The sequence below is a fragment of the Piliocolobus tephrosceles genome, chromosome 6 (assembly GCF_002776525.5).
Source record: "Piliocolobus tephrosceles isolate RC106 chromosome 6, ASM277652v3, whole genome shotgun sequence".
Lineage (NCBI taxonomy): Eukaryota > Metazoa > Chordata > Mammalia > Primates > Cercopithecidae > Piliocolobus > Piliocolobus tephrosceles.
Window position 1 is genome coordinate 39447780 of NC_045439.1, and position 14363 is coordinate 39462142.

Sequence of the window (14363 nt, forward strand, 5' to 3'; positions counted from 1 at the left end):
ATAGACATGAAGTGGAAGTGCTCCATCATTGTATGCAAAGAGAACATATGTGCAGAGGCCTTGGTTCATGTCTTCCTTATACCTTATACTCTAGCTATTATCAACTGCTAGTACTATAGCAGTTGATATACTGAGAGTACCAAGATAATTCATATTTTGGCTCCATGACATTTGCTACTTCCACTACTTAAAGTATCCTTTTCTTATTCTTGCCTTCTGATGAAAGATTTTCTAGCTGTTAAGACTCAGCTCAAGTGTCATCTTCTCTATGAAGTCATATCTGACTCCTCTCCCCTCAAGAGTTGTCAGCATCCTCTTTTGTTTCCCCAGTATAGCTTGAAATCAATTATAGCTTCTAAATGTATTTATAGTATTTGCAAATCCCTGGCATTTGCTGTACAATGGGTGTTAAATAAATGTTCAATATGTTAAGTATTAAAAATGGTTGGTAGATGAATGAATGTGGTTCCAAAAATGTTCTTAGAAGATTCATGCACAAATGAACAAATAAGTAATATTTTCTAACACAAAGTTCTATATTTGTTATATATACTTTTTGCTGATCCATATATATTGTTTCCTTCAAAATTTGAGTCAGCATCTTAAGAATGTTTAGAAAGATTGCTTTGGCTGGGCAAATCACTTCAGCTCAGGAGTTTGAGACCAACCTGGGCAACATGGCAAAACCCCATCTCTACAAAAAATACAAAAATTAGCCAGGTGTGGTGGTGTGTGCCTGTAGTCCTAGCTACTTGGGAGGCTGAGGCGCAAAGATGGCTTGAGAACTGGGTGGTAGGTGGGGAGTGGAGGTTTTAGTGAGCTGAGATTGTACCACTGCACTCCAGCTGGAGCAACATAGTGAGATCCTGTCTCAAAAAAAAAAAAAAGAGACTGCTTTGATTAATTCTGTATAACTTAGATTATGTCATTATTCTGTCTAGCATAGTGCCTAGCTCATCATTGATAATAAATATTTGTTAAAAGAATAAAGAAATGAAGTTAGCATTCTCATAAAGCTTTAGGTGGGAAGTATTTCTCTTTTCTCCTGTTCCCCCACACACATGCACATAAACTCAAAATGCTCATATCAATGTTCTGCATAATCCTCTAAATAAACTGAATAATGAGTAGCTGGAGGTCATCTGGGGCAAGCCTAGTATGGAGTTTCAGGGAAGTCCACATGTGAAAGCGCTCTGAAGTGATTCTAAGGAGCAAGGTCTTTGTTATTGGGGAAAGTATACCAATTGTGGAGAGAATATGTGCTTACTTGCACTATGTTCTCCACCTTACCCTGAACCTTTCCAGTTGGTAAATGTGTCTCTATATTGCTAGCTAAGGAAGAATCAGTCAACCAACTACACAGAAGTTTCTTGGTACCAAGAGAGGAGTCATTTTGATTATTTCTCTTATTTCTCAACATTTAATGTGCATGCAAATCATCTGGAGATCTTGTGAATATACAGATTCTAATTTAGTAGGGCTGGGGCAGGGCCTGAAGATTCTAAATTCTAACAAGCTGATGCTGAGGCTGGTGGTCCATGGATTACCCTTTTTGAGGAGCAGAGCACTCTAAGATCTAACTGAATATAGACAAATTCAGACTAAGAGAACATTTAAGGAATAAAAAATTAGTGAACTACAGGAGTCCAAATTTTACATTAACACTAAGGTTTGTCTTATAAAGACAGAAAAATAATTATCAATCTATCTAACTTCCTGATACAGTCATGAGTCACTTAACAATGGGGATATATTCTAAGAAATGCATTGTTAGGCAATTTTGTTGTGTGAACATCATCACAGAGTGTACTAACACAAACCTAGATGATATAGTCTATTATACAACTAGGCTACATGGTATAGCCTATTGCTCTTGGGCTACAAACTTGTACAGCATATTACAATACTGAATACTATAGGGAACTGTAACACAGTGCTAAGTATCTGTGTATCTAAACATATCTAACTATAGGAAAGGTAATGTGTTGCACTATGTGACCTTACAATGTCTACAATGTCACTAGGCAACAGGAATTTTTCAGCTCCATTGTAATCTTATGGGACCACCATCATGTAAGAGTCTGTTTTTGACCCAAATGTTAATGTGGTGCATGACTATATTTATTTAAAAATATCTATGAAAGAAGTAGGTTAAAAAACGTTGTAGTTTTTCAAGATGAATTCTACAAGTTTAGGTAGGAGAGGGCAGAAGTGGAGGTATGATAGCACATGAACCTAGAGCTTGGAAAGAAAAAAAGAAAGTAAGCCACAGTACGTCATTAGAAAAGATGAATGGATTTGAAGGACTTCAACAGACTTAGAATTGTTTCCCTTGTAATTCTGACATATCTGCTAATGTGTTTTCTTTTCTGCTTTGCAACTGTAGAATTTAATTTGAAAGAAGTGATAAAAGCAATATAAACCCTAATGGCATATGCGTTATGTAAACAATGTTTAATGCAAGACCCTGAAGCTATTCCCTCTTATTCCTTCTTTTTCTAATGTCCAGAAAACACTTTTAGTTCTGTTTACCCATTTGTTTGAAGATTTCTGGTTATATTATTTGTTATGAAATTGATACCACTAGATAACTACTCATTGTGTACATAGAAAACAATAATCTTCGAATCATCTGCCATGGAATGAGCCTTCATTTTCCTTTTCCAGCCATAGTGATCTTTCAAGTCTCTTGAAATACTGTATAGCTATTCATTTATTTTCAGTACTAAAGAGTCTCATCATTTCCACTTTAAGGCTGAACAAATTAGAGCACACAGAGATGGCATAACTTTCAGAGGTCCTAGAAAATAGTTGATAGAGGAATACGGCAGAAGGAATAGTAATTTGTCTACTCTGCTTATAGAACTACACTGTCTGAGACTGCAAGAAGGGCACAGGGTAATAGTCTTTATATGGATACTAAAGTTAAGATTATAGGAGGGGTTGGCAGGAAAAGGTAACAAGAGAAGGTGACAAACCTGGAATAAGAGGATTCAAACTTACTGCAATTACACTCAAGTATTACATTAGGTAAATTGTTTGGAATTTTAAACTGGCTACCTTTTCTTATGGAAAGCAGGGAGGTGGGCACAGGATACATGAGTAAGAAGGCATTGTGTATTCTTTACCATTATCTTCCAGGGAAAATGCCTATTAATTGTTAGTATTTGGAAAGGAGGCGTTATTTTCCTAAGTATTTTCTTTTTGGAATTAACTAAACTAAATTATTCCAAATTATCTATCCGTTCACATGAGTATTACCCCCATATCATAAGGCCCTCTTTTTCACTGAAAGTATCCTATAGTAGAGGGCAAAAATAGGCTGTCAAATGAATTGCAGAACCAGTGGTAGCCAAAGATGACTCAAATGGATACAACAAAAGCCCTGAAATACGATTACTGTTGAAAGAATAAGAACTAGCTCTAAGTCACAACGGCTGTGGATTGTCTATATTGAATTTTGGTGTATTCTAACCCACTGTATGTGGGGTAAACGCACAAAATGTTAATAATGGCCAGGGGATAAGTTAATGGGTAATTTTAAAATGTTCTTTTGATTATTTTTGCATTTTCCATAAGTAATTTCAATCAGAATGTAAACAAGAAAAATAAAACTTCTAAAATTCTCTCTACCCAAATGGCAAAGCTTTCTCTTAATATACTTTACTTTTTCAGAACGGTATGTTACCCATGGCTCTGAAAATAATTCCTGGTTTGTTCAAAATATTCCTTTTTTCCAAATGATCCCAAAATAAGTTCTAAAGGGATAAACCTTTCAAATTGAACTTTTTCAAGAAAGCTGAACTTGGAGTTCTGAGATATTTTTGCCCTTATTAATATCCACAAAGAAAGTGTGAGATAATAAGCACCCACATCTATATAGGAGGATGTGAATGCATCAAGAGGGACGATTAGCTTCATCAGTGTGAAGGGAGAAACAAAATCCAAAAATGTGAAAAATAAAAATACTGTATTGATTCAAATTGTAAATATGCCACTTTCATTTTTATTTTATCTACTTTTATCTTTCAAATTCATTCCCACATGAATGCAGTTTTAGGTTTACAGGTCTTCCTATTATTTTATATTATCATCACTTGATTCCTGCCTTCTTTACATTCTATTTTTTCTTAATGTTTTATTTTGAGCTGTTTATACTTATTTCCTTAGTCATTTTATTACTGTCTTGATTTTTGAACTCACATACCTTAAAGCAAGTGATCCTCCAATTGGTTTGGAGTTTTATCCCACATGTTTCTGAAGGACACTGGCTAATGCTTAGTGATCCAGAGCAAGTTAGCAACATCTTTACACCTAGAGGGTTAGCAATGCCCACGAGTGCCACTGGTTATTACTGGAAGGCCTAAGGTAAAGGCAGAGGAGAAGAAAATAGGGAGAATCAAGGGAGCAGGGAGAAAGGAACCAGAGTAAAGGAAGACAGGGGTAGAGAGAAGGAGGTACTCAAAGGAGGGTCGTAGAGAGCCACAACAATTGGCCTCAAGGATATTCTTTACCAAAACACTGCCTGGGGTGGTATTTATAATAGAAAAGAGGCTAATGAATACATTTACCTATAAAGAAATGAAAATCATCTTAATTACTAAATATGATAAAAATAACTTTTAGGATTCATAGAGTTTTCCTGTATTACAGACAAAAGTGAGGAGGTATAAACTGGAAAATTCAGCATGGTTGTAAGACCATGCCACTTTCTACAGAAGACTTTTGCTTCTTTAATTATAATGTTCATATTGTACACACAGACACACTAACCATTCCTACTTTGAGATTTAACCATCCACAGAATGGTTATCACTTATGTCTCTCTTATATGTTACATATCTTGGAGAACTAGCAACTCTCTGCAAGAAAGAAATAATGTGAATCAGCTTCATGGTAGATAATCTCTCTGACTCTTTATAATGTGAGATGCCATTTTAGATTTTTTTTGGTGAAATAATGTAAAAACCCCTCCCAAACAAAAGCATAAATAGGATACTAAACGGTAATTTTACATAAAATTTTTTTGATGAGTTGTACAGTGTCTGAAAAGCTCATAGGGGCTAATTGCTCCCTTTGGCAACAAGAAAAGCTAACAGCAACCGTTTTTTTTTTTTTTTTTTTTTTAATTGAGGTGCTGCTAGCTCATGTAAAAATCACAGAACAATATTCTGTTTGGGAATAATTCTATCTCAAATAATTTATTTTCTCACTCTCTCCCACTTTATTTATAAAAAACAGACTTCTTTGTCTCTGGTGTTTCATCTGCTCTAGCTGTTTGCTTTACTCTGGAAGCAAGAATTCTTTGTCATTTTATAGTAATCTTGTATGGCTACAAATTGTAGCATCAATACAGAATTTACTTTTTAGATGGGCAATAAGAAACTATTTCAAGCCAACAATGACGTTGGGGAAAAAAAAGAAACTAGAAGAGCCAGTGAAGCTATCACAAGATAAAATAATTTTCTATCTGGACAATATTTATTCTGATCAACACTGTAGAAGGAAGCAATTTGAAAGAAAAAAACACAGGAGCCATTGGGAATTTGGTATTTATGTTTTGGCTTTGCCAATTTCAGAAGTATTCTGATATAGTGAGATCAAGCTGAATGAAGTGAATCCAAGATAATCTTCCTGAGAAAGAATACACTAGTGGAAATGAAAAAACATAAGCTCAATCTCTCTACCATTTTATTTACATAGAAAATGAGAGTAGCAATTCAAATGTTAGCCCTTTTTCAGAGATAGTTTAAGAAAATGTGTTTAAAATAATAATAGTGATAATAATGGTTACTATCATTAAACATTTTAAAATACAATTATCAAGTGTTCTTTTTTTTTTTTTTTTTTAATGTGTGTCAGGTAGTTTATTAAGGCTTTCTACAACCTCATCTAATCCTTACAACAACCTGCTGGGGTAAGTATTGTTGTAATTATTGTAATTTTAGAGATGAGAAAACTGAAGCTAAAAAAATTTAAGTGATTTGCTCAAAGTTACACAGATGGAACTGGTACTAAAACCCAGATCACTCGAGCTTTGCTCAACGCTTGTAGCCTTAACCATTTGCTATGTTATCTCCAACATAAAAAGATAACTACTAAGAGATGATGGAACACAGAGGAGATTAATGAAGTATTTAATTACAAGAAAAAGGAAATTATAGGTTGATCATCTTTTATATGAAATGCTTGGGACCAGTATTTTGGATTTTGATATTTTTCAGATTTTGGAATATCTGCATATACATAATGAGATATCTTGCGGATGGGACCGAAGTCTAAACACAAAATTAATTTATGTTTCACATATATCCTATACACATAGCCACAAGGTAGGTAATTTTAAACAATGTTTCAAATAATTTTTCTAAACAAAGTTTTGAGTGTGTTTTTACTGTGACCCTTCACATGAGGTCAGGTATAAAATTTTCTACTTGTGGTGCCATGTCAACACGCAAAAAATTTCAGATTTTGGAGTACTTCAAATTCTAGATTTTTGAATTAGGGATGCCCAACCTGTATTTTCATGGCTAAATGTAGCTAAAAAAACCAAAACCAAAACCAAGTAAGAGACTCCATAACTCCATATCTCATGTACCCCATTAAAAAGGGATTGGCATGCTTAACAGCTCTGATAAACTGAAAAAAATTTTTAACATGTTTCTTCAATGATATCAAGCTTGTATTAATAACCAATAACATAATAACAATGTATCATAGTTTGAAAATCACTAAGAGAGCAGATTTTAAGTCTCACCACAAAAATGATAAGGATGTGAGGTAATGCATGTGTTAATTAGCTCAGCTAAGCCATTCTACAATGTATACTACATATTTTAAAATATCATGTTGTACATGGAAAAACAAAAACAAAACCAAAAAAATCAACAACAATTTCTAAGCAATTCAGAATTTACATTTGGGGTTTTTAGATTGGAATTTAGGCAGAAAAATGCTATTTAGTATTTGCTTTTAAGCTTTATGCAATCTCAGGCAACTTTGCGTTAGCTGTTGGGGCTCCAGAATTTTGAAATATGGCATCTTCTACAGAATTAGAGGTTTCCCTCATGTCTGCTTTTTATGAAGCCCTTTACTAATGTTTGAGTTGAAAGCGTAACAGACCACCTCAACTTTACCCTTGGGTTGGGAGTCTGCTCTTTTTTCTTAGATCATATAGATGTTTTCAACTAGCAAACATTTGGAAAACTTCTATACCAAGAATGTAGGCTGTCTGGCATGTGTAGGAACAGAAAGAATAAATTGAAGTACAGTGTTTTAATTTTATTCCTATATATTTATTTGTAAGCAAGAATTTTAGTAACATAAAGGATAAACACTTGATGTGACAGATTCCACATTTACCCTGATGTGATTTTTATGCATTGCATGCCTGTATTTAAACATCTCATGTACCCCATAAATATATATACCTACCATGTATCCACAAATATTAAAAATAAAAAATTTAAAAAAGAGAATTTTCATATAACTTTTCTTTATCTGAAAAGTTTTAATCAAGATTGTGCCAGAAAATATACAGGTGTAGATTAACATGGTTATCTGTGAATTTTGACAATCATGGGGAAACAAACCTAACAGCTACTGGGTGCTTGGGCTAAGCCAACAATCTGAAAAAAAAAAATACAGTGTAAGTCTGATTATGTTTAAGAGAACCAAAATATTCACCTCGGACAGCATAGCCATCTTTTACTGATGCCGGGAAGGGCGGTAAATTGTCTTTTGCATATACATCTTGAGCAAGGACTCGCCCCATTCCATCTGAAGGAAGAGAAAAGAAGGAAAATGTAAATATCGAGAGCAACGGGTAAGCAGGCAGTCATAAACAAGATGGGCACGTGTGCTTGTCTGTCACAGCTTGTAAATGGGTTCAGTCAGACCTCCTGATTTCTGTCCCAAGAAATAAGGGGCAGAAAGAAGAGATGCATTCTGGTGCCTGAAATAACAGATTACATTCAGTCAATTCATGGCAATGTTTGTAGAGATTATCTGAATATGAGGTGTCATACAGTAATCAAAGATGTGTTCAGTTGATGTGTTAGTAATCCTTTAAAAACCCAAATATGATTTTCTTTAAAAGGAAAGCCATCTTTACAGATTTTCATACCCATTGACCTAGTAGTTTGACTTCTAGAAATCTGTCCTAGGAAAAATGGATAAATGTTTCTGTATATGTTTATTTCAGAGTTTCTTACAATAGAAAAAATGGAAAGAAACCAAACTATCAACAATATAGGTATTTAAATAAGAAATGATATATTCTTAAGATAAAATATGGAGACTAAAGTAATATTTATGAAGAATATTCATTGACATAGGAAAGTTCCTATGATATATATTTTTACCACATGCAAAGTCAAATCTGCAGCATATAGTCTTAACTGTATTAAGATATAAGTGTACATATCAATAGAAAAAGAAGGAAAAACCATACATGAAAATATAAAGCATTTACTACTTCAGAATGTCAGATTTATGGTTTTTATTCCCTTTGCTCTACTTTTCCAAAAATTTTCACATTTTCTACAATGAATGCATCATTTTTTAATCCTGAAGTTGTTTTTTTTCTTAAGAAGATGAAGTTTTTTAAAAAAAGGAATGTCTCAGTCATTCCATTTGAGTTTTAGCCTTTGATTTTGGCTTCATTAATTGAAATAGTTTAGTGCCTATAAGAAGAGCACCAGTAACCTTTTGTGTGAAGTAAGTATTCAGACTACTCTCGATGAAAATCACTTTTGGCTCAGAAATTCGAATTAGTGCCAACAAGAATAAAAGTTTCAGGAGTCATAACCAATTCCTTAAATCCTCTAGTCAGAAACTGTCTTTATTGCTAATTTCAAAAAAGGAAAGCAAAAATAAATGAGGTTAAAAAAAGAGGAAGAGGAAGGAAGAAAAGAAACCAAGACAAGTAATACAGGACTTGATTTACATGAAGTATTTGTATAATTTATTAAATTTCATTGATCCATAGCTGGATAAGTGAGTCTGTATTTTTTATCTTTGAACTTAGCCACCTAGGGTCTCTGATTTCCAGATCCTAGGACCTACAAGTAAGTGTAGAGAGATTTTTAAATTTATATTCTGATCATCTGATTTTCAAATTTCTATTCTGAATATCACTATATTCTATAGTGATATTGACTCTTCCCTTTTGGCACTTGAATTGCAAGGGAGAACTTAGCAGATTCTAGCTTCAGATACTCCTAGGATGTTGAAGCTATTCTGGAGCTATACTGGAGGTCTGGGCCATACTATGTAAGACAAGGGAAGTGGTGGGACCATAGGGTCTAGTTTGTATTCACATATATAACATTAACTCCCAAATGAACCTGAAGCTATATAGTCCCTAGTAGCGGGCCCAGTGGTGCTTGTCCAGGATCACAATAAATAAGGGATGCTTCCTTATTTGGAAGTAGTTTGTCCTGGCATTGGGGGGTGTAGGTCAAAATGTAAGCTCTACACCAGCTCAGAATCTACACTAATGACTTTGCTGGAATTTTGAATAGTGCACTAATAGTGGTTAATAATCAGAGATAGCACAAGGGCTGAGTTTTTCTGGTGGCTAGCCCCACTGACATAGTAAATGTCTATTAACATTGTATGATTACATATATAATCTCACTTAATCCCATGAAAATCTAGTAGAGCACTGTTAGGTTCATTTTACAGATGAAGGAAGAGAGTGTTTTTTTTTTTTTTTTTTTTTTTTTTTGAGACGGAGTCTCGCTCTGCCGCTCAGGTTGGAGTGCAGTGGCGCGATTTCGGCTCACTGCAAGCTCCGCCTCCTGGGTTCACGCCATTCTCCTGCCTCAGCCTCCCAAGTAACGGGAGCTACCGGCGCCTGCCACCAGGCCCGGCTAATTTTTTTTTGTATTTTTGGTAGAGACGGGGTTTCACCGTGTTAGCCAGGATGATCTCGATCTCGTGACCTCGTGATCCGCCCGCCTCGGTCTCCCAAAGTGCTGAGATTACAGGCGAGCCACCGCGCCTGGCCATAAGAGAGGTTTAAATAGAGTAAGTCCTTACCTATAGCAATATATTTCATAGGTGGCTAAGGTAACATGGAAAAACTAGATTTTAGAACTTTTCATCCATACTATCACCATAATAATAACTACTACAACTCATGTTCCCTCTACCCACTGCTCTTCCTTTATGTCCCTCACATTTAAAAAGTTGCAAGTTAAAAAATTAAACATAATTACTATATAAACCAGCAATTCCATTTCTAGGTATACATCCAAAATATTAAAAGCTGGGACTTGAACACATATTTGTACACCCATATTCACAACATTATCCACAACAGTCAATGGTGGAACCAACTCAAGTATCTATTGACAGATGAATGGATAAGAAAAGTATGGTATATACATACAGAAATATTATTTAGCCTTAAAAAGGAAGGAAATTCTGACTATGTTACAACATGGATGAATCTTGAGGACATTCTGCTAAGTGAAATAAGCTGACCACAAAAAGACAAATATTTTATGATTCCACTTACATGAGGTACATAGAGTAGTCAAATCACAGAGATAGAAAGTAGAATGGTGGTGGCAGGTGCTGGGATGAGGAGGGAAAGGAGAGTTAGTGTTTAATGGGTATAGAGTTTCAGTTTGGGAAGACCAAAAAGTTCTAGACATGGCTGGTGGTGATGGTTACAGAACAATGTGAATGTACTTAATGCTATTGAACCATGTGCTTAAAAATGGTTAAAATAGTAAGTTTTATGTTACATATATGTTATCACTACAGACACCATCACCAACAACAAAAAACTACAAATTTGTTGGCCATAAGAATCAACAGTTAGTATAGTCACTTTTCCACCCTAAGTTCTTGCCAGTAGCCCCAAAGAAACAGGCTCAGCATGGCTCTCTTTCTTCCGATATTCTAAGACAGGGGCTTTATATTTAATATGCTAAGTTTGAAAGACAACTGATACTGACAGCTGTATTATAGATCTCACAGTGTCTTGAAATGCACATGAATGAATTAATACTCTGAGGACAGGAATAATGATTATCTTCTGCTTTTGCAAGATTTAGATACATGGACGTGGAAGAAAGTTGAGTAAGGTCTCACTGACAATTTGGATAAAAGAATATCAGCACACTTGATTTCTGTCTTGAATGCCTGAGTTGTTCATACATCTTATTGTGTAATTCCATTCTGGAAGGCTCCTATGGTATAGAATCTACTCAATCATAATTTGATAACATTTGATTCTGGAATCTAAAAACTTTGTTCTGGTAGTTTGCAATAATATTTACTCCCCATTCTAACATACATACAAATACTAAAAAATATCCCTTGAATTTCTGAGGAGGCTCAAATGAGAAAAATGTATGTATGACAAGGAATTATGTAGTTATTTAAATGCTGCAACCCACCCAAACTTTAGTAGGTTAAAAATTAATAAACATATCCTATTATAATAATTCTGCAGTGCTAGTTTAAGAATCGCTTAGCACAATGTGGGAAATATTTATACTGTGATTGACCTTTATTTCTAACAAATGTCCAGTTTCTGATACAAAGTATGATTTGTCACATCTTAAACATTCTGGGCTTTTTCTAGTCTGTGCTTTTGCAGATCATTTTGCATTGGACAGGAATGCTTTTTTCCTTTTTTCTCCTCCTAGTAAATATCATGCATTCTTCAAGGTTCAGCTCAGATGTTACCTCTTTGGTCTTCTGTCTCTTACCAAGGCCAACAAGTTCACTGACTGATTTACTCATCCATTCATCAAACACTGGGAACCTAATATATGCTAGACACTGGAGACAAAAATACCCGTAAGGCCTGGTTGATGTCCTCAAGGAATTCACAAGTACAGTGCATGAGAGAAAGAGAAAGATACAGAAATAGAGATGATTACAAGATAGTATGACATAGACAGCGGCAGGAAAATGTACAGGGTGACATGGGAGACATACAGAAAATCACCTAACCAAAAACTTGTGGAACATCTAGAAAATCTTCCTAGAAGAGATAAACACCTGAGCTGAGTTTTAAAGGGTAACTCAAAACCAGGTAGGAGAGGGGGGGCATTTTAGACAAATGAAACAGGATCAAGGGAGTTTAAACCTAATTTTGTAAAAATGGGAAACCAATGAGGGATTTTTAAGCAGACTAATGACTTCAAATTAATTCACTAGCATAATTTAAGTCTCTTGAAAGGTAATGAGATTTGTCTTTTAGGAACTTCTTTGGTGATTTAAGAGAGAATCGGTTGGAGGGACTACCTTTACTCTTACTATTTGCATAAGATTTGTAACCATCTATTTTTGCATGGTTTTCACATTGTATTATGGCTGTTTCTGAAACTGTCTTGACTTCTGCATCAGGCTTTGAATTCTTTGTTGTCACAGTATATATCATTCATCTTTGTAATCCTAGTATCAAGCACAGTGTTTGGTATGTAAGGCACTCAGTAACTATTTGAATGACTGAGTCAATGAATGAGTGCATTAATGATTATGACTATGAGAAAATATCAGATAAGTAGAGAAAAATGTCATATCAATCAAATACAACCAGCTTTGATCAAAGACGATATAAAATAGAGAAGGATATTTTGATAACCTCTAATCTCATTTCCTTGAAACTGTACCCCTCTCTCTAGCCAAGTCATGTTTCTGTATATACGTGATCACCTCCATGCATATGGTCAAGGCTTCCCTAAGCCCAGACTGTTATCTACCTTTTTGCTGCCAGTCTATGTCCATTATCTATTTCAAGACTTCATTCAAGATAGTAAGTTCTCCTTGATCATTGCCACTCTGCACTCTGAATACTACTCGTGTATATATTTTTTGTCAACTATATATTCAATTTGTAATATATCATTATATTAGTCTGTTCTTGCATTGCTATAAATAAATACTGAGACTGGGTAATTTATAAAGATAAGAGGTTTAATTGGCTCACAGTTCTATAGGCTGTATAGGAAGCATAGTGGCTTCTTCTTCTGGGGAAGCCTCAGGAAACTTACAATCATGGCAGAAGACAAAGGGAGAGTGGCACCTCACATGGCCAGAGAAGGAGCAAGAGAGAGAGGGGGTGGGTGACACACACTTTTAAACAACCAGATCTCAAGAGAATTCACTATCATGATGACAGCACACATTGAGGATGGTGTTAAACCTTGAGAAATCACCCCCATGCTCCGGTAACCTCCCACCAGGCCCCACCTCCAGCACTGGGAGCTACATATCAATGTGAGATTTGGAGGGGGCGTGGCATAGATCCAAATACTATCAGTCAGTTAGCAACTATTTGCAAAATTGACATGTAAGAGGTCTCATGTTGGTGTGTGTGGTTCCTCAAGCTTTTGAAAAGAATTGCAATTTTTATTTCCTTTGTGTCTACTCAAAGCAGCAAATATAGGTCTTACTCAAAATGTCTTTTTCTATCTTGGACTTCCAGAGCAGTCTTTACTTTTATTTAAGTTCAATTCTTCTTAAAAACCAAGGGCAAACTGAAAAGAAGTGAAAACAAATACCACACAAAAACTTGAGCATAATTATTTTTAACAGCATTTTTCATAATAGCCAAAAGATGGAAACCTAAATATCCATCAACTGATGAATGAACAAACTGTGGTATATCTATACAATGAAACATTACATAGCCATAAAAATAAATGATGTATTTCTGAAAACTACTAAACATTGCTGAAAGAAATAACAGAGACAAGTAAATGGAAAGACAGCCTGTGTTCATATTGGTAATGTTCATACTACCCATAGCAATCTACAAATTAAGTGCAATCCTATCAAAATCCCAAGGATATTTTTTATAAAAATAGAAAAGCTCATCCTAAAATTTATCTGGAATCTCAAGGGACTCCAAATAGCCAAAACAATTGTGAAAAAGAACAAAGTTAGAGGAATCATATTTCCTGATTTCAAAACATATTATGAAGCCACAGTAATCAAAATGGCATGGTACTGGCATAAACAGACATATAGATAAATGGAACAGAATAGAGAACTTAGAAATAAACCCTCATGTGTATAGTCAAATAGTCTGATAAGAGTGCCAAGACCACTCAATGGGGAAAGGACAGTCTCTTCAACAAATGGTGCTAGGAAAATCAGATAACCAAATGCAAAAGAATAAAATTGGAGTCTTACAATTACACTATATACCTCTACAAGGAAAACTACAAAACACTGCTGAAAGAAATAATAGATGACACAAACAAATGGAAACACATCCCATGCTCATGGATGGGTGGAATCAATATTGTGAAAATGACCACACTGCCAAAAGCAACGTACAAATTTAATGTAATTTGAATCAAAATACCACTATCATTCTTCACAGAACTAGA

At 34.9% G+C, this 14363-nt stretch overlaps 1 protein-coding gene across 1 annotated transcript in view; it reads right to left on the reverse strand.

The window, feature by feature from the left end:
* Positions 1-14363, reverse strand: part of GPHN (gephyrin) — a 728696-nt gene that overhangs the window by 84698 nt on the left and 629635 nt on the right. Inside the window, exon 12 of the mRNA XM_026456013.2 lies at positions 7687-7779. Within this exon, the coding sequence (XP_026311798.1) occupies positions 7687-7779 (93 nt within the window). The remainder of the gene's footprint in view (positions 1-7686; positions 7780-14363) is intronic.